Source organism: Prinia subflava, chromosome 2 (assembly GCF_021018805.1).
Source record: "Prinia subflava isolate CZ2003 ecotype Zambia chromosome 2, Cam_Psub_1.2, whole genome shotgun sequence".
In the NCBI taxonomy this organism is placed as follows: Eukaryota; Metazoa; Chordata; class Aves; order Passeriformes; family Cisticolidae; genus Prinia; species Prinia subflava.
The window spans coordinates 44,986,927-45,011,970 of NC_086248.1; the positions used below are offsets into that span (position 1 = coordinate 44,986,927).

A 25,044-nucleotide genomic window follows, 5' to 3' on the forward strand; every position below is an offset into this window, starting at 1 on the left:
ATAGTGTGATGTTTAGAAATATATGTAAAATATTTCTTACAAACTTCTTTAATTGCTGAAGGAGGACAAGAGGTTTTCTGACATTTGATTTGTTTTGAGAGATGATCAGCTTCAGCAAGTATGTTTTGCCAAAGTATCCATCCTTTTTAACAGATATCGCTCAAAAATTGCTGTCTTCAAAGGGAAACTAAATTCATTTTTTAAATCAACTTTTGTGAAGCTTAAACCATTATATTTGTTCCCTTTAGTCAAAACAAAAGTTCATTTTTCTGTAACATGTTATCTGGAAATAAATATGCCTAAAAAGACAAATATTGAGATAGTTAAATGTAATTAATAAAAGCTTTACAATGAAAATATTGGTATAAAAATGGAGGCAATATTATTTGTTCTGGTTGTATAACCTTTGCAAGAACAGTTAAAGCTGTACTCTACACATTGATTTGTTTTTTAGCTTTGTGTCACTTCTTGTGAAACTGCAAATCGTGTTAATACAGCCTTTCTGTATAATAAATTGAATGTGGTAGTCTTTTATACTGTTAAAATTACTGTTTGTAATCTAAAACTAAACCCAAAGAAATTTTTTGAAAATGTCTCATTTGGGTGTTTGTCTATTTCTCTTTTTCTCCTGTAACTTTGAGCATCAGTAGTTTTATTGAGCATAAGCTCTTCAAAAGTGCACACTGAAAAATATTCAATAATTAAATTGTCTTATAATGCTTTCAAAGTTCTAGCAAATAGTTGCAGCCTTGTCAATTAAAGGAATAGTTTCCAAATGTCTGAAACTCTTTCCAGCCACAGATTGATGATACAAAATTTCGATTACCCTATTCATAGAGATACATATTTTATCTAAAAGGAGCTCCTGTGTAAGAGCCATGCTTGCATATTTTCTGAGTGAGCTGATACTACAGACCTGAGATATTACCCTTCTATTTTTTGGTCATGCATTTTCTTTTATATCTAATTAGTGTTTTGTACTGACTCCTCTATTTCTTTAACATGGCACTGTATTTGGAAAAAGTGCTTTAGATTCAAGTTGTTTAGCAATTACCCAGCTCCAAATGAGACCACAGGGTTGCAATTTTCATTTTCCTCTGTGTTGGCTCAGCCCATAGAGCTCTGAAAGTGGAGCACTTTGAAATAAGTGAGTACTCTTCTGCAGTGTTTTTTGTAGATGTCAATTCAGTTTCATGGATTTGATTGAATTTTGTTAAGATCTCCAGTTTTTTAGAAACTGCTTCTTTTTTGAATTATACTTGGAAGTGGCTGTGCACAGTACTGGGGGAAAGAGGACTATTTCAAATTGAAAGCCTTAGCATTACTGGAAGTTTTTTCCATAAAAATATGTACTTGAGGAAAATAGGTATCTGGGGTCATAATATATGTCCTGAATATTATTAAGACATTTGAAATTTTTAAGCAGTATTCATTCCAGAAAGTAACTCATTTGAAAAAAATGGTTAATAAAAGGCATATTTTCAAAGTGTATTTTTATATGTTTATATATTTATACATATGCACACACATGTGTATATAGATACATATTTTACTGTGACTCCATTGATTTCAATCATGTTTAAACCAGAGATGTTTTTGCTTTTAATATTCAAAGGTGAGAGAAATAGGATAGACAATGTTCATGGGCTTTGCAGTACTGATTTTCTAAGTTGTAATTATTTATGTGCTTAGTAGATCTGCTCTAGTAGATATTTAGTGCATATATCTTTGAATAGTACAATACCGCTTAACTTTATATTCTTTTTTCCTAGGACTGTTTGTTCAAATGGTTTAATGAGGGAAAGGATTTGTTTTGATGGTGGTGGATTTGGAATGATTGAATAATTTGATGTGTTCTGATAAAAAGGCACTTGTGCTAGGGCTGGGGATATTTTCACAATGATCTAAAAAAAACCAAAACCCCAAATCCCAACCTCTGCATGATGTGTGTTTTGCTTCTTATACAGAATTTTGCACAATGATAACATTACTTAGGAATTCTGAACTAATGATGTAGTCAAAGTTACATTTCACTACCTAGTGCTACTGTTGCGGTTAAGTGTAGCTACTTTATCACAGCCATGTGGTTGCTTTTATTTTACCCCATATCCATACTTATTTTCTCTTGCAGCTCTTTGCCAAAACCAAACCCCCAAAAGGTCTTTATGTCTATGGAGATGTTGGTAAGTTTCATTTGCATCCAATGGATTTTTTTCTAAATTAATGTCTATTCAAATTCTGAAGTGTCTAAAAGCTTTATGTTTATGTAGCTTTATTGTTTTAATGAATTTTACAGGATGTAACATTATGATGTTATTTAATATAATTACACTCTGAATGCTGGAAGCTGTTTGATTGTACCACATTACTATGTGTAGTTGTTTCCAGTGTTACCCAGTGACTAATATTTAAGAATGCAATTTAAGAATTTGGGAAGTAATTGTGGGAGAGAATTCATATATTCTAATTGCAGCACAGCAGCATGAAGACATGCTTGCTTTCCAAATGAAATACTAACATGTTGTATGGATGTATGGGGGGTAATTTGTGCAGCTTTGGGCCATCTCTGTATTTTAAAACAGAAAAATACAAATGTAGTTGTTCCAAGTTTTTGAACAGAAAATTCCTCACAGCAGTCTAATATTGTACTTATGCTGTGGAAAATTATAGTTTCATTAGGGCCAAGCTAACAAGCAATCATTACTGTAATTAGTACTGCTCTTAAATTAACTACCTGTTGAGTGCTTTTTATTGATCTTATTTGAAGGCACAGGAAAGACAATGGTGATGGACATGTTCTATTCTCACTTAGAAGTAGAAAGGAAAAAGAGAGTCCATTTTCATGGCTTCATGTTGGATGTACACCAGAGTAAGTGCAGACACAGGTATTGACAAGAATTTTATAAAATACAGTATCTGTTAAAAAGTCTGTCTCATATTCATACTAATCACTGTAATTTTCTTCAAATATTTTAGCATAAATTAAAAAAAAAGGAGAAAAGTTAAAGCATTTTAGCATTGTTTATCGTATCAGCATACATACTAATTGCATATTATCTCTCAAGTATCTTTTCTGTAAGAAAAATATATATAACTCAAGCATATTGGTTAGAATGAAATCCTTAACTAAATGTTTTTCAGGTACCAGTTAGCTTACCTGAAATCTGAAGAAGGCAGTGCTAATACTGAAAATGTCAAGGTTAAACCCAATCTGTATTTTGAATAAGCAATAACTAAATCAGATATAAACGTCAAGGAGAATGGGAACTATTCTGGTTGACTAACTTAGTAAAACTGTCAGTAATTTAGAGGAAAAAAGTAATAGAAAGAAGCGCATCCTAACTTCCAGGAAATTTTCTGATCAGCTGAATAAAGGACTTTGTTTTGACAGAGATACTGTTCTAGATATTTTAAAACTTGCTTCTGTTTCTAAATTCTATGACCTTATAATACTCTCAAATTGTTAACTATTGCTGTATTTTACTAGAGTTATGACAGCTGCATTTTTCTTGGGAAGCTTTCACTGGTGTAAATAACTCCAGCGACGTTTTGGTGTCCACTTTTTTATCATAGCTGAATCTCATTTGAGATTTTCTGTTTCCATTTCCTGTCATTTGTGCCTAATCTTAACAAAGGTAGCTTCCTTCTGCGGGATCTTTTTTCTGAATCTTTGTTTATATTCAGATGCTATACAATCCATGAGACAGTAAAGTATGGATTTAATAATCTTAACTTGTGCCATTATCACCATCTTCACATATTGAAGTGTAACTGTCTTGCTACATCTACCTTCTTCTTTAACCAAATGCATTCTGAGAATACCTTCAGAGCAAGATAAAACTGCAATTTGTATCAGTTTATAAAAAAAAAGGTAGGTGCATAGCATTCAAGATGTTTTTGACATTTGTTTTACATCTTTCTAAACAAAATCTAAAAGAATCACAAAATCTGTGAGTTTTTAACTGTTGTATGGATGTAGTTGAACAGCGTTTTACCCTCTTGAAACTGGATTGAGTTTGAAGCTTTCTTATTTTTACTGAACCAGTTTACTTTTTATTTGTTAGCTAAATAATTTTGTTCTTCCCATCTTAGAAAAAGAAATAAGAAATATTTGTTCTTTTCTGTTTTATTATCTAAGGAATACATCGCCTGAAACAGAACTTACCAAAGAGAAAAGCAGGATTTATGGCCAAATCATACGACCCAATTGCACCCGTGGCAGAGGAAATAAGCAAAGAGGCTGCACTCCTGTGTTTTGATGAGTTTCAGGTAAGAAGTCTCAGATTACTCCTCACTTCAAGGGAAACTTCATAAAATTTTTCATCTTACAATATGATAGTTGTTACTGCTAATACAGTGTTTGAATCAGGGGCCAGTAGCGTCTGTAGAAGTTAAAGACTAGAAGTCAGTTTACAGTTTTGAAGATGGTGGGGTTGGGTTTTTTTTCCACAGTAGACAAGATGCAAGTTAGCAGTGGAAGTCCCCTTACACTGCTTTTATTTACCAGTCTGGTCACTGATCATGCAAGGAGGTGTTAGAGTTTGTCTAAAGGTTCATGAATACTTCAGGGCAGGGACCATCATCCTGTACCCAGTCTGTACAGTGCCACCTCATGCTTTCTTGCAATCGATCTTTGTTTTTGTAGTACATATAATGCAACAAACACTCTCAATATGATTAAGGATTTTTAGAAACTTCTACTGAATTAAACATGAAAATTAAAAATAAGTGTATAAAATGGTCTTTGCCCTAGCTAACAATTATTTAATTTGTTTTACACAGCTTGTGAATATTAAGGGCACGTCAAAATCTTAAATTTAATATAAATGTAAAAATGTTAAATAAAAATCTAGAGGTATTTGGCAGCTTTAACCAGCTGAGATTTTTTTTTTCAATTCAGAGAGAAAATGCAGAGCAAGCACAGATCTATGTTAGTTCTCAAGTCACCAACAGTAAAATAATCTATTAACTGTAAATTGTCTGTTATGGTCTTAAATTAATATATTTCTGAAATTGATGGAGCAGTTTATATCTCCTAGCTATTATTTTGCAAACCTGCACCCTTGAGGAAATAACTATTCTATGGTCAGGTCCTATGAAGGGAATTTTGGTCAAGTAACAGTTGTTCTTCTTTTAAGTGTCTCTTGCATTTTTCAAGCAGAGGTGGTCCTTTGACCTGTGGTTTCAGAATGTGTGGGGTCGTTGCAATTGCTGTTGTTTGATCATTTAATTTGTGCTCTTTCCAGTGAATATGATTATGCTGAGCATAAAATCCAAAACCTGAGCGTAAAATTTAAACAGAGAGACAACTTACACTATGGAGAAACGGGAAGGTTTGGAGAGGGAAGTGTTAACTGTCACAGCATGAAATGCTCAAATGGTAGAAAATGGCTGTACCATGTATTAACGTAAATACCTACTTTTCTGTATAAATGCTGGCTGCCTTAAAGTTGCAGTATTGGGTGTTTACAGACTGACTGTCATGTTTCCACATTTTCAAGGGAGAGACTATGGTATTTTTCGTTCCCAAGTTGATTGCCTGCTCCCCCTGCTGACTTCCTTGAGGTACACCAATGACTTCAGTCGTAAAAATCACCTGTTCTGTTGAACTCTCGCACTTGGGAAATTAACACAAGAACTATACTTTAAAATGTGTTTCCAAGACTTTGCATTATTAAGTGAATTTTAAAAATCTGCTTGGTTTGGGTATACTAATTTTCTAAATTCATAGATTTCTGAATGGCTGGATTTCTTCCCTGATTTTCTGTAAGGTGAAACTACACCGTTTAAGAGGAGTTCCAGATTTCTGAAATTTTGCAGCAGGCACTGAATTTAGGATAAGAAACCCTCTGCTTAAATAATCATAAAATAGTGTAGTGACTGGAAGAGGAGCTCACATGGTGACACCAATAATATTATTAATAAAGAGCCATATTTAATTTGGGATGTTTGCAGTTCATTTCTGCAGTGGAGATCATGGCTTTATTCCCCTGCAGTCTGATTTACTCGTATTTAAAGCATTTCTAGATTAAAAAGAAACTGGAAAGAGCTGAAAGCTTAGAACATACACTGCTCTGACTTGTGGACAAAGCAGCTCTCTGTTTTGACAGATGAAAAGTGAGGTTGTTTTGGCAAAATAATTGTGTGTGGAGGCAACACTAGAAAACTATTGAGATTTGCTTTAAACACTTCAAGTTGCTTTCAAATGCCTGCTGAACAAAAAAAAAAAAGGAGAATGAGTTGAAAATTATTTATTTATCTTAAGAACAGAAACATGGTTGAGTGATATTTTAAAGAGGGACAGCAAAATATATTGTTAATGCCCATTTTGCAGAGGAAACCAAACGCAGAACTTCAGAAGACAAAAGCATTGCTGAGGTTATGTTTTCCTCATTGACAATGGGCTAAAGCAAAACAGAAGTATTTCGAAGTGAATCTTCCTGCAAAGCTCAGAGAAAACTATTAAACAGTATTTCTTGTAAAAGTAATTTTCTGTGTTCCAAAGTATTCTTGTATTAACAAAAAAAAAACCACAAAAAAACCAAAACCAAAACCAAAAAAAACCAAAAAAAAAAAAAAAAACAAAACCAAAAAAAAAAAACCAAACAAAAAACCCACCCACAAAACAAAAAAAACCCAAAACAACAACAACAAAAAAATTAATGTTTCTTTGTGCAAATACTGTGTGATGGCCAGGACCTCAGGGATAGCACTCTGCTTCTGTGTTTGTCCATTTTGAAGCAGGATTTTGTCAGCAGTTGCCTGAGCCCCAGGCTGTCAGGTTATTAAAGCATTGCTACGTCTCACTGATCTTTGTCATACAAGTTTACTGGAAATATTGTAGTCTTTTTTTAATCACAAAAGTCTCAAGCCATTCTAAAACTTCTTCATTTTGAAGAAAAACCCTAAAATTAAGCCATTTGTAATCATGATATTTCAGAACACAGTGGTGGCTAGCAGTGGCCAAATAACTATACACAGGTAATTAGAAGCTCTAATTTTGGCATGGGACTGTAACCTATGTTAGTATCGATAATAAAACCAGAGTCCCTCCTTCTTGGGAAGCTGAGCCATCATGCAGAGTTAGCCTTAAGGTACCTATGGTACCATTTGGATTACAAAAGTGAAATAACAATTTTAGGGAGCTTTTACTAACCTGTGTTCTATTAAAACCCTCTAATAAAAATTAGGCTCTTATTTTTGTGCTAATACTAATTGCTGATAATACATGCTTATGTTTGTCATTCATTACGTGGAACTGTACCAATCAGTGGCTGACTGAGTCTCAGGCACTTACACATGTAAATTAACTATTAGTCTAGTGTCTTTCCTTTTTTTTTTCTTTCTTCTCTTAAATGCTAATGAAATTTCTCCATTCTCTCCCCTAGCAAGCTCTTCTTATTGGTAATTGGTAGACTCTGCTTTTATTATTAGTTGTAATAAATGCTGGATACAGTCAAAACCAGAAGAACTTACAATCATTTAACCTGCTTTACCTTGTATATTTTTTTGTCTTTCCTAAAGTGTATTAGATAAAAAGAGTTCATATTTGGATGCTGGTCTTCAAAGTAGCTCTTGCTTTTTTTGACAGAACTTTCGAGAGGGTTTTTTGTGTTACTGTTTTGTTTTGGTTTGTGTTTTTCTTTTTTTTTTTTTTTTTTTTTGTGATGGAGCTCAGAATTCTGCATCAAATAACAGTTCTCATTAATAAGAGAATGTTACTGTTTTACATGGGCATTAATACTCTTTCATTCCCTGTTTGCTAAAGGTAGCATGCTTTCTAGTACTATTTAAAAGGTTTGTAACCAAATGACTTCTATAATAGAATTTTAAAACTTGGCTTTTAGGTGTGCTTTGTGGTACAAGAAATTCAGTTGCCCCTAAGATGTGCATCCTTGTGATTCCTTGTCAGTCTTGTTTTTTTAGGAATGGGAGAAGTGCATAAATTTTATTATCCAAAAGAAATAAACTATTGATAAATGAAACATAAGCAACTGTATTAAACATATGGTATGGTAGTGAATTACTGTTCTTTTTAATATCAGGTCTTAGGCATATGTATGTCTGAGGTGTGTGTTACAGATTGTGTAAAAGCTTGTTTTTTAAAAAGAAAAAAACCCCTCCATTAAGGCATTCATAGAACAAAATGGAAAAAATCTTTGGACAAAGAAAACTAGTCTTTATATATCATTCATTAAAACATTATTGCTTCAAAATAGCTGCCAGAAATGTAACAACCTAAGTCTTTTACCTAAGTCTCAAGTGTAGAATTCTGTTTGGTTTTTTTTGTCTGCCCAGAAAAGTCTTTTAGAGGTGGGAGAATGATGGGGGATGGAGGGGTGTGGAGTAGAAGAAAACGTTATGCTGGATAAAATCTTTCTGCACATGTGTTGCCATCACAGCAGACACATCTAAGGTGGTGAAAGCACAGCAAACTGTCACTCCTTGTGTCATGGGAATGTATAACTCCCAGCATGCCACCACTGGTTTATTTTCTCAGAACTGGGGTCTGTTTTGGCAAGCCAAAATGCAAAAAGTATCTTTACAATAACCACAGGGACTGCAGGAAAGTCAAGTGTAATGATCATAAAGGTGGTTTATGTATTAAGATGGTGAGCTCCTATAAAATATGAATGCTGTTTTTTCAGAAAAACTTCTTTTTTTTGGTAGCATTGTTCCTGTATCCTTTTATTTCTTGGTACTAGAAAGCAAATTTGTTAAGCTAAAATTAAGATACTTACAGAAATTTTACTTAATGGCTTATCTTGTAGTCATTTTTTCTTCCTTACCCCTCCCCAGTATCACTTGTCCTACCCATTTTATTTTTTCATTTGTTATTTTGTGCCTGAAGGTTAGAAGAGGCTGACTGTGCTGGAAGTGACTGCCTGCCTTTTGATTATTCATGGACAGTAATAGAAGGCACTTAAAAAGAACAATGAAATTGCTTATTTTTGTGATGGGCCATCTGTTGAATTGTTTTTTGCAACAATCACACAATAGTATCTATGTCATATCATTCTGTTTTCAACAGCAGCTGATTATGTATAGTTGGCTACTTGTCTTTATTTCTGAAGTCCCATGACCATTTTAAATTCACCTCTGCAAACCTTTGCCTCAAAGGTAATAGAAATGTAAAACAGCCGATGTGTGTCTCTTTTTATCTTCTGGGGGTTTTTATGTTGTTTCTAATTAAGTAGGCTCTTAAATGTTTAGGTCTGTTTTCTGTGTCTCCCACCTGTAGTTTTATAATAGGAGTTAACATGGAATCATTTAGCAATTGGTAAAGAAATGGTGGAGTTCTGCAATAAAGAGTGGGCAAGTTTTGAAAGACTGTGGTACATTCACTGCTTATTAATTATCCCTTTTATTTTTTTTCTCACCAAGCAATAATTAGAATCTTTTTCCATGGCTTTCACTAACAAGCATTTTCCTAGCTACAAAGCCACTTGCAGATCTATTGCAGCAGAAGCTGAAAGCAAGATAAAACAAATGTGTTGTCTTCTCAGGTCACTGACATTGCTGATGCCATGATTCTGAAGCAGCTTTTTGAAAATCTCTTCCAAAATGGGGTTGTCGTTGTGGCAACATCTAACAGGCCACCAGAAGGTAAAAACAAACATTCTACCAGTATTGCCCAAATCCAATGAATCTCAGTATCTTACAAAACAATTGTATTTATATCGTGTAGTATTCAATACTAATGAACTCTCTAGACTGCAAGAATCAGAGATATTCCAGTTGTCCTCTGCTTTTTCTTGTTCTTAAAGAGGAAAGGTTTTTCACTTAATCTCACCCCTCCTTTATCTCAAACTCAGAGTGTTCCTTCCTCTACCACTCTCAAAACCTTCTGTGTTTTCTGATCTCCTCTACTCCCTCCAAACCAGTGAGAGGGTGCTTGGGCACAGGGCAGTTGAGGAGGGGTAAAATATTGCCTGTATTGGATGTGTTTAAGGATAGAAAAGATCAAATCCTACAAAAGAAGGGAAATGAGATCACATTCCTTCCCAGTTTCTAACTCAGAAACTTGCAGATGTGATGATCCACCAGCTTGAAGGAGAGCCACTTATCAAGATGCCATTCTTACATTCTTACAGGCTGGTTTGAGGGAATTAATTGGAGAGTTATTTCCATTTCTATCTCTTTTTTACAGTGACTACTCACTTCTAGTGACTAGCTAAGTAGATCCTTCTACGAAGTCGCCAAATCTGTATGGGTTTTAACCATGCAGTACCTGTAAATTTTTGTAGAGGAGAAAAATGTTTGTATTGTGTAGCATTAGCAGTTAGCATAATGCATAAACTTTCATGACATTTCAGATTTCAAATACTAAAGAGTTACCTTAATTGTTAACTGTAACAACCATTAATTTTCCTACCCAAATTAATTGAGTAAAAGACAGTCACTAATGATGGGCAATTCTACAATGAATTTTGTCTTAGCAAAAAATAAAAAAGCCCCACAACCATAAAAACCCACCCAAATGTTTTTATTAGGGAAAAAATAATTTCCCATTGGCTTATTTTCCTTTTTTGCACCAACAAGATGAAATTGTAACTACTATTGTTGCGTTGACTACAGACAGACTGAATGCTGGTGCTTTACTCACTTGAGAGCCATCCTTGGGTTTTTTGAAGCACTGCTCTTTAAAGTTCAGGAGAATTTTTTATAACTTCAGGATTGTAGCCAGCGTTTTAAATCAAGATGTCATTTTGTCACCTTTATTGTTGTATGGGTGTTCTTCATATATATTATGTCACTGTATCAACCTGAAATACATCCTCCTGTATTAAGTACCCCAGAGAATGTCAAGAGCAGCATTTCCAGAACTGAGCTGGGTTACAGTCCAGGTTGGCTGATGCCTCTCTCTTCTTTGGTCACTATTTGTGAGTGCTCATGGTGTGTCTGACATCCCCCTGCAGGAAAGGGAGTTGGGTTAGTGTAATATGCCCCAGCAAGGTTTAAGACTGAATGGAGAGATTTGTTTCTTGTGGATACAAAGGGGAAAAGTGGCTTTTTCTTTAGCAGATGTGCCCAGCTGGTGACCACTGGTGATATGTGTAACTGTGTTGAACTGTGCCAGGGAAATGTCAGGGGTAATACTGAGACTGTGTTTGAGGAGTCCTGGCTTCATTTCCCCACCAAAATTACTGTTTATTTTTCTGATCTTCATGAAATAGAGACATGATACAAAGCTTACAGCCCAATTAGCTAGAAGAACTAATGGGAGTAGCTGTCTTACACTACTGTTACATGCTCACTAATTTTTGCATGTAAATATACAACTGATTGCTACATATTTTAAAAAATGTATGTCCATCCTGATTTGCTGAGTTGGGAATAGCATGATACATGGCTTCCTAGAACTTTGTTACTAATTAGGGTAATGGAATTGCCTTTACTGATATTTTTTCTAAATGTTTCTACATACATGTCCAATTTTGTGAAAACCGTTCTGTAGGTGCCCTGTTGGTGTCTCGTGGATGCAGCATCTTCTGTCCACCATGAGGTGTTGGTAAAGCATAAAAGCTTTAGTGTAGCTGTAGCCTTCAGGCCTTATAGGGAATATAAAGGATAATCATAACCTGGCATGTGCTTTATGAGGAATTTGGTGATATCTCTGCAAGCTGTCTGTATTCTCCTATTCATTCTGTCTGTCAGTTATAGGTGCTAAGCTGCCTTTTTATAAGGCTTCCAAATGTTAATTAAACAGAGCAGATCATCACACAGTTTTAAGTGATTGTGTTTTTACAGAAGAAGTAATTCTGTTATGAACTTGTTGGGCAGTTGGATAATTTGCAGAGAAGAAAAGTTTATATTGTATAAATATATAGAGATAGGTAAGATGAAAAATGGTGCTTTGTAGTTTTTGTTTGTACTTTGTTTGACGATGCAGGTCTGCATTTTGTTATGTAGCATACTATTTTTTTCTTTATTTAATTGTATTTTGTAGCAACTTTGTCTAAGTTTACATATTAATTTATTTTTTTTTTTGGCCTTAGGGGTGATGCTTTTTTCTTGCTTTTGAAGAGGGGATGTACCTGGTAGAATTGCTAGAAGATAAAATGTACCATAGTACATCAAACAAGAATGATGCTAACTTAGTAAAAACAGATTGTATATTTTTAGTTTATGTGGGGTTTTTGTCCTCTGCCAAATAGTTGGGTTTAGCAGTTGCATAGTTTGACCTTACAGTCTATACCAATGTATACCCAGCATTACAAATATTTTTTATACCCTTACTTTAAAACAGATGCTGCTCTAATTTCTTTTGCTAGAATTAGTTATATGTTATTAGAGATCTAAGTCCTTTTTTGCTCCCTGCCATTTTCACCCTTCCTCAGGATATCCCTTTCTTTCTTAGGATTGTATTGAATTTTCGTACAGTAAAAGAAGAGAAATGGATTTTAGCTCTCATTTTCTGCCTTTTGTTCCTCCTCCTGTCTCCAGCAACGTTGAGTTTTATTTGCTAGACTAGAAGACAAGCCGACGTTATTAAGACTAAGTAGCAAAATGGCACTGATTTCCTTTCTTTCAGATCTCTATAAAAATGGTCTTCAGAGGGCTAATTTTGTACCATTCATTGCTGTGCTGAAGGTAAGGAGAGCCACTTGTTCAATGCTTTTCGGTTTTGCCTGTTTTATTAATGAATTTGTAGAAGATTTGTAGAGGATTGCTTGGATTCCAGTTTCCAGATTATATATATCTGCTTTAACTATTTAGAGCAAACCTAATTGAAGGTAAGGCAAGAAGGGGATTTTTCCTTCTGGAATTAGCATTTTTTTAAAGCTGGACTTTTTTAGCAAGACAAAAAGTTTTGACGAAGGCAGCAGAAAGTGTTTGTTTGGATAAGACTTTCCTGCTGATGCATGTATGCTGTGTAGCACAGTGTCCCTCTAACATTTATACTGTGTTGTACTTGTGGATATCTTACATTTTTAATGCTAGAACAGCTTGCTGTTACTTTGATGTAAGGAAAGTAGGGTTTGTTCTGTACCCCTCAGTTACCTTGTTTCTGGTCATGTGTGTAAGTAGTTTTTTTCAGTGGCTGTTTGTGAGTCTTCACATAATGTCCAACAAGCAGTGGCTCTGAAGCAAGCATCCCTCAGTCTGTATGTTGTGTTGTGGGAAGTCAAAAATTATAATAGCTTCATTTAAATTAAAAAATGGAGGATCCTTCCTCTGTGAATAACACAATCAGTGCTTATTTTGCTGTTAAAAAGAACATAAGCTGAAATGACACTTTAAAGTTCTGGACAAGTTGCAGGTATTTTTTATTCACAAGCTACAATTGTATAGTTTTGTTATTGAGGGCTAACATACAGCTCTTGTATCCTGCTCTGCCTGGATTGACATGACACGTGAAATGGAAATAACAGCGTTTCCCTGCCTTTGCTAGAATAAATACATAAATAATGTTAACTATATTGGTATCTAGAATAAAAGAATTGTAAGGTAGAGTTTAGGTAGGTTTGGCTTTGTGATAGGAAATTTGGAATTGCTGAATTGATGCATTGACTGGATGTTTCTGCTCAGGTGGTCAGCAGTAAAACAGCTGACAGTGCCTTGCATTTTCAGTGGGCTCTTTCAGAATCATAAGATTGCTTAATTGCCTAAGAACCTTTGAAAATCCCATCTAATGCTGACATTTGTCAGGTTGCCAGGTTTAAGAGGTAATATGACATGGACATGATTATGGCACTCCTGTGCATCTCAGGATGGCTGTGTGTGAATTCAGGGAGGTTACCAGTGAGAGTGGTCCTTACCTGGATGCCTTTAGAAAAGTAAGGAACATAAAAATAAATGAACAACCACTTCAGTTTCAGGTACTTGAAATGAGTTTATTTTGTAGCTGGCTCCTTTGGATGCATAGAAGTAGCTTCATATGCATATGCTTTTTAAAATGCAGCAACCATAGGAAATCATTCTTTTCTATATGTTTTTCTTTGTTGACTCCTAGTTTTCTCCCTAATAAACATAAGGCTCTTTCATTTCAGTGATTGTCAGGCTTTGAGAATACCTGTCATATATGCTTGTTTATATTTTCCTTTTTTCTGTTTTTACCTAGCTGAATTAAAAAAATGTGAAATGTAGTTTATGCATCAGAACACCTTATTAGGACTGGAAAAGTAATTAAAATTTTTAGTAGGAAACAGATGGAATTCTGAGAGAAGTGGTAAAGGTGGCTTGGTCTAGAGAATGGAGTACTGCAAAAAGAAGCAAGTAGCACAACCCAGATGAGAGGCAGATGAATATTATCATCATAATGAATGAAGGGAGAAGCAAATGTTATCGTAATTCACAAGGGCCTTTCTAAAATAATGGATTTCCTGTCGTTGTTCTTTTTCCCAGCACCTTTGTGTTTTAACACTACTCTATGTGCCTTCAACGTCACTTTAATAAATATTACCAATGTAACATTATTCTTTCCCAAAGACATAATGACCAAAAGGTGGATCAGAGGAAGCTTATTCACAAAATGCTTCTCTGACCCTGGTTGGAAAGTGGAAGGATAAGGACATGGTATTAAAGTTACTAATCAAAAAATATTGAAATCTATGTTTTTAATTAAATCTAGCAGAAGTCAGCATTTAAAAGTCACATTGCAATGTATTCTAGAGTAAGATTTTAACCATTGACCTTTACTTTACAAAAGGGTGGCTAGAACTGCATTGATACTTTACCTTTGGTGGTTTGAGAAATGCAGATTTAGGTCTCCCTGATGTGTGTGGAATCTGTCTGGTGGCATTGGTGTGAATGGATAAGATAGCTTCTGCCTCAGCTCTGCATAGTTCTATGACTAGGAAATGTAAATATGATTTCTTCTAGGTTTTTCATGAAAATATGAAGGCAAATACTGCATTGGTTGCTTGCAAACATTTGATTTACTGTCTTCTCAACCTTTCCCTCAGTCCAAGCCATGTGTGTCTGTGGTAATGTCTGTCTCATCGGAGCTGTCCCCTGGTACTGGCTTTGACAGCTGGGATAACTCCTGCCTTAGTTTTCTCTGGGCTCAGAGCCTCCCAGAGGGCTTTTGTCTGGGGTTTAGCAGGAATGAATAGGTGGGTTGGTTTTGTTTGGTTTTTTCCAGTAATTAACTTTTATGATCATAAATATTAAAATAAGACTTGAGCACTAAAAGTAGTTCAAGTTCAACACAGGAGTTTCAAATTCCTTTAAATGTTCTTGGGAAGGTGGAATGAATGGAAAATATTGGCAGTACATTTCTGTGAAGAGATGCTTCATTTGAAATAGGTTTCAGGCTCTTTTCATGCCTCATCAGTGGAACACATGGTTTCTAGATACCTGGGTAACTTGTTAAACAAATATCTTTTCTTGTCTTCAAATGATCAAAAGTAGTGGTTTCTTTCCTAGATCTACAGTTGCCCATGCCAATCCTCAATTTTTTTTTATTTTCTTCAGTCTGTGTCATTCCAGTATCTGTGTTTGAGTTCCTATTTCTTACAAAGATAACTGCAAACCAGTTTCTGTGGAATAAGCAAAAGGGTGAAATAGCACTCTAAGATACAGTTATCTTCCAAAGTTTGTCCAAATTGTCTTTCTAGGTGGTAGATTACTGGGGCAAGTGACTGTTGAGTGAGGTTGTAACTGAAAAGTTCCAATTTTTAGAGACACATGAAAGCTTCAGGTCCTACTGCTGGTGGCCACATAAAAGCCCCAGGTTTGTGTCGTTGGGCAGGTCAGTAACACCACTGGCAGCTTCTCCTGCCCTGTGTATGTTCCCTGTTCAATTCTGACCTTACCCTAGTGTTCTCTTCTTTTGAAATACTAAATAGTTTGAGATGTATTTTTTTAGGGATTCTTTAATCCTGTAACTCAAAGTTTTTATATACAGGGGAAAACTCTGAATTGATCAGTTCATCATTGTGGCTGTGATTATTTGGGACACAGTATTCCTTATGAAAGGGTTTCGTTTCTGCAACAGATAAGAGTGCTTCTTCAATCCGTGAAATTTTACAAAGATAGAGCTTTACAGAGATAAGAAGTATTAGGAAGAAAAATCTTTTAATTCTATAATTGTAATTCAATTCAGTCTCTTCTGATTGAGCTTTTAATCTCTCAGGATCTCTTGCTGAGCATTTTAAAGTGTGTGGAATTCCTATGTGATTTTTTTTTAAAGACAGTTCTTGAGAAAAACATTTGCTCACAGTTACTTTGTTCAAAGGCAGAGAGCAGAAATTCTCAAAAAATTAGTACTCTCAATGTAGAAGAAATATACAAAGTTTCTAAATGTTTTAACACTGATTTACAAAGAAAGCTACATATCTTGGAATCACAGAATTGTTAAGATTGGAGAAGACCTTGAAGACTGTTGAGTTCAACTGTTAACCCATCACTGCCAAGCCCACCACTAAACCATGTCCCCAAGTGCTACATCTGCATGTCTTTCCTCCAGGGATAGTGTCTCACTCACTTTCTTGGGCAGTCAGTTCTGATGCTTGACAACCCCTTTTGGTGAAGAAATTTTAGTCCTGGGTCCTTTTTTGCTGTGGAGCTTTCCAGCCATTCAGTCCCCAGCCTGTAATGCTGCAAGTGGTTGTTGCAAGTGCTACAAGTGCACTTGGCCTTGTAGAACCTCATACAACTGGCCTTGGCCATGGATCCAGCCTGTCCAGATCCTTCTGCAGAGCCTTCCTGCCCCCCCGCAGATCAACGCTGCGTTAATCTTTAACAGCTTGATGTAAGATATTATGTGAGGCTCTTGGGGGGAAAAAAAAAAAAAAAGAAAAAAAGAAAAAAAAGCATGCTTTAATTTACTGTATTGACAGTAATTATGGCAATGTTTTAATCTTTGCAGACATTTAATGAAGACATTTAGATCAACCCTTAGCTGTTCTGAAATCCTAACTCTAATTCAGTGGCTAGTTCAATGTTTAATTCTCTGGAAAATCAGGAAGGAAAGCTTCTCAAATAATTTGTTGTGTAGAGTCTGTAACTTGAGTGAGCAGTTCTTGTGATTCCAAAGGTTTCCTGGAAGGGTAGCATGAAATTTCAAAATGTCAAGCTGTGTTGAAATACCAAGTATGTAACTTCTGTGTTTTTTCAGGTTTTTTTCATTCAATAGACTTCCACTACACTAAATTTTAAATGAAAGTCAAGAAGTTTTAGGGCCCTTCATAGTCTGAATATAACTTTAAAAGGCCCAGTTTTAGAAACAATGTTTGGCTTTGGTTTACCTGCATTTTGCTTGAGTAAAGGGGTGGAATCAGCCCAATCTACTGTCAGTAGGACATGAAATGACTTTCAGCATCTTTTTTTCCCTTCTTTTTTTTCCTTCTATTAGGGACCAAATAATTATTTATTTTAAAACTGTTTGGTTAAAATGACTTTTAACCGTAAGTAAGCATTGTACACTCCTGTCAAATCAAAAGCAATGCATTATTTATCACTGTATTGCCCTTTCATGAAATCAGTTCATGATTATTTATTTAGAATGTTCCTGGCTGTAGTTTTAATTGAAGTATACCCTTTCCTACAAAGCAAGAAACTGAGGAATGTAAAAGCATTTTCAGTTTTTAATAGCTTCGTGTGAGAATGTGAAAAATACTTGTTTAAAAAACATTTAGAGCTGCCCCTAAGGAAATGGTGGGAGTTATTTTTGTACAAAGGCATTGGGTAGATATAAAATGTCTTTGATGGTGCAGTCAGCTTTTGTCCAACCACCTGTGTGAGAAATGCAGGGATTTGTTGAGTAGCGGATCTGCCTCTCTCCTCCCCCCTCTCCCAAAAAAGTCATCTCCTTGATGAAATTGATTTGTCAGTTTGTTCCAGTCTAATGGTGTGATAGCCCAGCAGCTTTCAGTGTGTTGAATAGTTAAAACCTGCTTTTGAGGTCAGTGTCAGCCACTCTGACCCCTGTGAACTGTCACCTGAGTCAGAATTGCAGGGATTAGGCCTTTGATATTGTGATGGCTTCGCCTATCAATTGACTTTTTCATTACTGAAGATGTTGGGCCTTTTGTTTCCCTTCTTAGTATGTAACCAAGCAAACTCCTAAGTAGAAGGAGCATTTGTTCTTGTTCTCTCTCTGTGCAAGTAATAGAAGTACTCATCTTTTGTGAAGTGTACCTAATTAAACATAGAAAAAATAAAAATAGGAAATACAGCAGGATTGCAAGTATTTTATGCTGCAAGTGTTTTTTGAACCTCAGAATAATTTCTGGGAAATCTTGGCTTGATAAATTTATTAGATATCAAGTAACAAAATATTGTATATAGAAAGCAAGGTGTCAGATTAGAATCTGACAATCCCTTCTGCATTCAGCCTTCTAAGCCTCTGTATCTGTGTGTGTTAAATTTAAACACAAGGGTTATTTGAATTCTCTAGTTCAGAGCATGTAACTGTTATAATATTTTATAATATGGCTATTGCTTTATTGTGTTCTCAACTGATGAACTGTTCAGTTTGTTTACCTTTTATATCTGTCTTAGTCACTTTCTCCTAGACAATTTATTTAGATGCAGATCAAAACTTTATCTTAGGATGAAATAGTTGCTACTGTAGCTCTGTGCCAGGCTTCCTGCCTTCTGCCTTTCTTTAATTGTTAGGATTTCCTGAGCTCTTGCTTGGTGTGTTTGCTCCTTGATTAAAATGAGTAAATGAAAGCATATCATAGATATGGAATAGTTGGTTCCTGCTGTATCAGGGTAAATTAGTCTAATTACACGTGGCAGTTCTGTTTGCTTGTGATGTAATGTGAAATGAGGTCCTGCCTCTCCCTAAAAAGCCCGAGCCAATTAATAAAGCTTTTAAGCTCTTTGTCACAGGCCACCGTGGAGGTCTGCAGAGAAGAACTTTAATCCAATAAACATTTCATTTAGATCATGAAAAGAAAGCATGAGGAGAAGCTCCTACAAGAGAGGGTGTTACCAGCAATTCTAGTTGTGAAGAGATGTGAGGAATTTGCCAAATTAACCAAGAGGCCTTCATATTTAACACATAAATGTGTCAAAACTAATAATAGAATAATTTAATTTGAGTTGAACCTTATATTGTTAAAATTCTAAGAAGCCACAACTGTTTTCTTCAAAGACTTTGCTGTTGAGTTGGATGGACAGGGCAAGGGGAGGTTGTGAGAAACCCAGATAGCAAATAACACTGGCCGAAGCTGGTGGAAAGGGGCAAAAAAAGGAATAGATAATTAGGTGTAATTAGCGTGTATGAATTGTTGTCTCCCTGCCCTTGGCTTGAATAAATTTCAGAGAAAAAAACCCTAGTGGCAAAACCCCTTTGATGTAAGAAGAGTCATTGTGGTTTGGCAGCATAAAGGCAGTGTTTTATACTTCTTACATAATGGTTGTGATACAGAAAGAGTGAATGGACCCTGCACCCCCCAGCCTGCTTTACAGCAAGGACTTTTGGATTCCCTTGAAACAAAATGCATCAGAAGTTTTCAGTTGTGGGTAATGAGGTAGTGGACCTCATCAGAGCTAAGCGTAAGCCATCTTTAGCCTTTGTTTAGATCCTAATCACTTTTTTTATTATTATTATTCTGGGAAATTCAGTTTTGTAAATCATGACTACTTTTTTTTCCTTTCCTTTTTTTTTTTTTTTTTTCTCCCCTGCCTGCCAACAGTTCTGGCAGGAGCAAAGGCTAATACTGGGGAAAAGAAATACAAATCAAATGTTAAAAAGAAAAACAACAGCATCAAAGAAATCTAGACAAATAACTTTGTCCAGGGTATAATTCCAGTGAAGTACATGTATTGGATGAATTTGACCCTTAGCTTACGAAACATCATGTTATAAATTCAGCGTGAACTCTTGGTGTTTGTTTTTCACAGAACGCCACAGCTTGCTTATTAGGAGATTGAAAGTTACAGTCATTACTGGTCCTTTAGCAAAACTGGGTGTTATGCAGTGATTTGTGGTTTGCAGGTGGGTTTTTTTTCTTTTGTATGTATTCTTATTCTGCAAGGAAGATTTTTTTCTGAAGTGATGTGAAATGGGGAGCACTGTTCAGTGTAATTCTTAGTGTGTTGAAGTTTACTCTGCCATTCTTCTGTTCCCTGACTGGAAAAAGGAGAGGCTACTTGTCTCCGAGCCGGCACAGCCACATCTGTACCTCCTGAATGCTTTCACTTTTGTTCGAATATCTGAAATACTATTCACAGAACAGTACATTTTAAGAGTCTCTCTTTTTATTCATGTACCATTATTTTACAAGTTAATTGTCTATTTTTCCTCTTCTTAGGGGGTAGCTGATTTGTAGTTAGACATTAAAATAAGTTATTGAAAAGTTGTACAATAGATCGTATGTTCCTTGTGGCAGCAAGAATAGTGGGGTTTCTTAGTTGTTAAAGTTTTGAAGGCTGTAATGTAAACTTGTGCAACTTCCACTGAATGAATTTTGCCTCTCATTTTATCTCTGCTAAACTCTTCAGTTTAAAGTTTAAATGTTCTTGTCACAAGTGTAAGAAAAAGATTGATGGAAGAAGTTCTATTTGGCAATATTTCTTTTCCCAGATCCCCGATCTGAAAAATAATTCACAAGCAAAATGTCTCTTATCTCAAATCAACTTGAGAATGATTACTTTCCCTGATATTGTACAGGATTCTTGGATGACATTTAAAAAGTTTTCCTAAAATTCTGTTCATGTGGTTATCTGTTTGTTTTTTTGTATTTGTTTGTTTAGTTTTTTTACATTGTTTGCAATTGCAATAAGCATGAAGTATCTGAGGCTACTGTAACTATTTCTCATATTTCATTACTGCAGAAGAATGTAAGGGAAAAGACTGTAAGAAACCCCTTAGTTAACCGTGTGAAGCATTGCACTATTTTGTAGAGCAAATAGCCTTTTCTGTTTGAAGTTAATTTGGTCTGTGAAAGGCAATACCTGAATACCATGCCAGATAAGTAATTATTCCTGATTGTAATGTTGGGGTTTTTTTCAGGTATAGGTCACAGGAAATTCAGTTAGGGTAGAGTATGTACAAAGCTAAGAAATATGCAGATTTTCTGTTGTAAGATTGTGTAAAAATTATTTACAGTTAATACTTGCACAAAGGTTAGAAAGGTTGATGAAGTGATATTTAGTTTTGCTTTACTATTCACTGCATGTCAGAATGTAATTATGACTGATTCATGAAACTGTCGTAGCAATGAACCATCTTTATTAAAATGCTGATCGAGAAAAGAGCTGACAGTAATAAAGAATAGAACACTTTAGTCTTGTTGCTTCTGAATGATTGCTAATTACCCCAGAGGTCATATATAGTGCTTATGAGGATTCATTGACATTTTCTTTAAAGTCTACTGTTTCAACAACATCTGAACAAGGAGACAAAACTTTATGTACATCCAACGGTGCTTGGACCAAGTTTTTCTCCACCATCAAATACCTGGTAATTCCCTTTCTCTTTCCTCCTCTCCCTGAGTACATCTCAATCCCAGGGATTAATGGAGCAGAAAGTTAGGAGTGCTACAAACTTGATTAATTTCCTTTCATTTGTTTGTGCTTTTGTTTTCAAGTAAGGCAAAAGGATAGAAGGAGCAGCCATTTGAAGGTGCCTCACCTGTAACCATGCATGTTCATGACTAACAGTCTGGTTGATCTCATTGTAGAGCTGCACCAGACAGGAAACTGCACTGACCCTTGTACACTTCTCTAGCAGGCTGTGGGCAGACCTGTCCAGCTCCTGAGTCCCAACCGGACTGACGTTCTGAAATTTTACATTCTGGTGACTGTCACATGCTGGTGACTTTGAGAGTACACAGAATTAAAAACCTGTGGGTATGCTTTGTATGTCAGCAATAATTTTTTCATGACATACTACATTTTTGCTTAAGATGATTCTTGTTCTAACATAGTTATGGAAAATGCCAGTTGTAGTGGTATCCTTTGGATGGAGACAGCTTTTCTTGAAATTGCTTAAGGAAGAATTTTAAGAAAGAAGAAATAATATTCTAGTTGATAATCTAACACTATGTGGAGTCAATGAAAAATAAAAATGGTTAGGTATAGTGAGTTTTGTTTACCTGAGGAACTCTTTCTTTCTTAGCTGGTGACTCTCATCATATGTCTACATGTTGTGTGATGTGGGAGAACATCTTAGGCTGAATGTAAATGTATGAGAAGAATGATTGCAAATGTTAATAAAAACGCAAAAAAATTACTTTCGGATTTGCTGGAGGAAAGGAGTATTAGTGATCCTGAATGTTGTTAATGGAGATCAAATCAGAGGATGCATAAGACCTATGTGAAAATTGTGATTCCTTTTCCTCAGAAGGAGTGGCTGGAAGTTGCACTTCTTAGATAGGCATGGTTACTAATATTAGGTGTTCTAATGTGCTTGTTTGGAGGCCAAGAGTATTAATGGTGCAGCTTTGCCTGCTTGGGGATAGAACTATACTCTTCTTTGCTCATATGGAAAATGAGCATTCGATACTGCAGATGCCGTGCTGCCACTGCATTTTCCAGGTGTCTGGTTTGACCCAGGTGTAAAAGGCTGTGGAAACTCAGGAGGTGTGGGAATTAAGGTGATTATCCTCCTAAATTGAAGCACTCTTGTACCTCTGTTCCCCTACACGTTCTCTGGAAGTCCCCAGATAGGTGGGTTTGACAGCTAAGTGCTAATCTGAGCACTCCAGGTAGTTCTTTGGCTGTTGATAAGAATTCTGGGGTGATTAGTTTGTCTATTCTTGTGGTCTAATAGGATGATTTATAAGTTGGGGTGGTTTTTTTTGGTTTTTTGTTTTAATACCATTAAAATTCAGAGCAGAGAATGGTCATTGGGTTGACTTATGGTGATCTTCAAGGTTAAGAAATACCTACTCACCTGCATTATCAAGTGTTACCAGCTGATCACAATATGTGAGCCCAGAGGGCACATGATACTTAGTGCAGTGTTTATTGTGACCACAAGGCCATCTGTAGCATTTCAGGGCTTTTTGTGACATGGGAGAAATGTGTGACACATCTTGAGAACTTGCAGGTTATCCAGCTAGCTTGGACTACCTTCTGAAATTTTCTGAAGCTTCTTTCTTCATAATCTGTCCTGTTGTGTGTTTAATTTCTTGAGCAGTTAAATATTTTAATAGCTACCATTCTTGATTGCAGCAATAAAGGAGTATCAGAGGTGCTTAGTGGAAAAAATGTATTTGTTAGTCTGTATTTAATAATTTTCTAAAGTAGGCCTGTTGGCAGTCTAATTTTGTCTATTCTGTCTAGTGGTCATTGTTTTAAGTGCTGTGTCTTGAGTTGAGCCATGAGGCTTTACCTTTTTTTTCTTTTAGGAATAAAAAGTTTTTGTGCCACTCAGTGGGAATGAGTACATGCTTACACTGCATTTATAACTTGTTTAACTTTTAGCTAATTGTATTTTCCATTCTGTAATTGTATTTGCTCTTTGTATACATAAATACATAAATGACTTCAAAATAAATTGTATAACTAATTAATTTTATGCATTTGAATTGAATAGGATAAGTCAGACTTTAAATGTCTTAATAGAATAGAAAATCTGTTGGAAACTGCAGATGGTTCCACTAGACTGACAGTATCTTCAATATTAAGTATTTATTTCAAAAAAAGTTTAGCCCAAAATGAAATTTGAAAATTTAAAACTCCATCCTAAGAAACGGAAACCAATTGTTATAGTTATGGGTTTGACAATTAAATGCTAACAACCTGAGCACTCCAATTAGTTCTTTGGCTGTTGATTAGGATTCCATGGTGATTAGTGAGTGTGAGAATGCAATCACATCCATAGGGTTTAATCAGTCCCGTGCTAGATGAGGAAGTCCACATATGGATAAAGTAGAACTTCTGTATGTAATCTTAGTAGGGGTTTTCCCCATGCTGTAAGAAGCTGAAGGGTAAAAGTAGAGAAGCCTATCTTTTCACCCCTCTCCAAAATTCCAGAGTTTTAAAATTATAGTACTGATTTTTTTAGTACCATGATGCAGGAGAATAATGTTGCTGGTACCTGTGAAGGGCAGACAAGATGCATGGTGATCACTCACACAGGCACCCTCTCTCATGTTCAGTATTTCATTTTTACACTTGTGAGCAGGACTTGTTTTCCATACCATGCAACCATGCATCTGGTTTTCCTTTTTGCAAATCTAGTATTTTAAGTGTTTAGCTTGGACATTTAAATCATTTTGGTGTGGTTTATTTTCTTTTGTTATATGTTCTGATTATACACTGTCTTTTTTAACATTTAAAGCATGTATCCTAAAAAAAAATTATAAATATGAATATTTTCCCTTCTGCATTCCTGTGAAACAATAAAAGTGGATGTTTATATGTGCATAAACAACCATGGTGGGTACCCTTGTTGATAAAGGAAACCCCAAAAGGAAAAGCTTTTGAATCTCTACTCAGCACATAACTTCTCTGTGACCTTTCTGACTGAGTAAAGGTGACCATGTGCTGCATCTCCCTTTAGAACTCTCTCCAAGGGTAAATTGTTAACTTCGAGAAGAGATGGTGGTGATGTTGTCTGGCAGTGCAAGCAATTCTCCTACTACTGCCCTTTGGTTTGCTGCTGCTGCTGTCCCACCTTTTCTCTCCTCTACTGTGTAGAGCTCAGTTTGTGTAAATAACATTTCCCACCTCTGTTTGGTGGTTTGGGGCTTTTTTTGTTATTTTCCATTAGTACTTATAGATCTGTACTCATCATATATTCACTAAGGAAAGGTTGTTCCTACCCTGCAAAGTTTATAATCTAACTGCAGGAGTCATGTCTTAAAGGGCTCTTTCCTGAGAGCATGTTGTGATTTAGATTATGATATTTGAATTTAATGGTAGGAGCCATTCCTTTTATGTGTGTTCATACAGTGTCTTAACACAATAGGGGTGTGGGTGAGCTTTGAAGTGTCTTAGTGGAAATAATCAGCAATGAGCATGGATAGACACCTGAACCTGTAGAAGGGTTAGGAAATTCCTGTGGCTCTTTTATTTGTATTTAGAATATGATCTCTAAATGGCCAGAGTACCTTCCTGAACTGACCATCAGTCTGGAGAGGCCAAACACTTCAATTAATTAGGAACTTCCAAGGAGTAAAAGGCCAAATATTT

The 25,044-nt window shown here is 35.6% G+C and overlaps 1 protein-coding gene across 3 annotated transcripts in view; it reads left to right on the plus strand.

The window, feature by feature from the left end:
* AFG1L (AFG1 like ATPase) overlaps positions 1 to 25,044 on the plus strand; it is a 67,277-nt gene that overhangs the window by 14,685 nt on the left and 27,548 nt on the right. For 2 of the 3 annotated variants that reach the window (XM_063389755.1, XM_063389757.1), the window contains exons 3-7: positions 2,132 to 2,183; positions 2,768 to 2,869; positions 4,139 to 4,269; positions 9,507 to 9,606; positions 12,536 to 12,594. In XM_063389755.1, coding sequence (XP_063245825.1) covers positions 2,132 to 2,183; positions 2,768 to 2,869; positions 4,139 to 4,269; positions 9,507 to 9,606; positions 12,536 to 12,594 — 444 coding nt within the window. The remainder of the gene's footprint in view (positions 1 to 2,131; positions 2,184 to 2,767; positions 2,870 to 4,138; positions 4,270 to 9,506; positions 9,607 to 12,535; positions 12,595 to 25,044) is intronic. The other variant, XM_063389756.1, reaches the window with a different exon arrangement.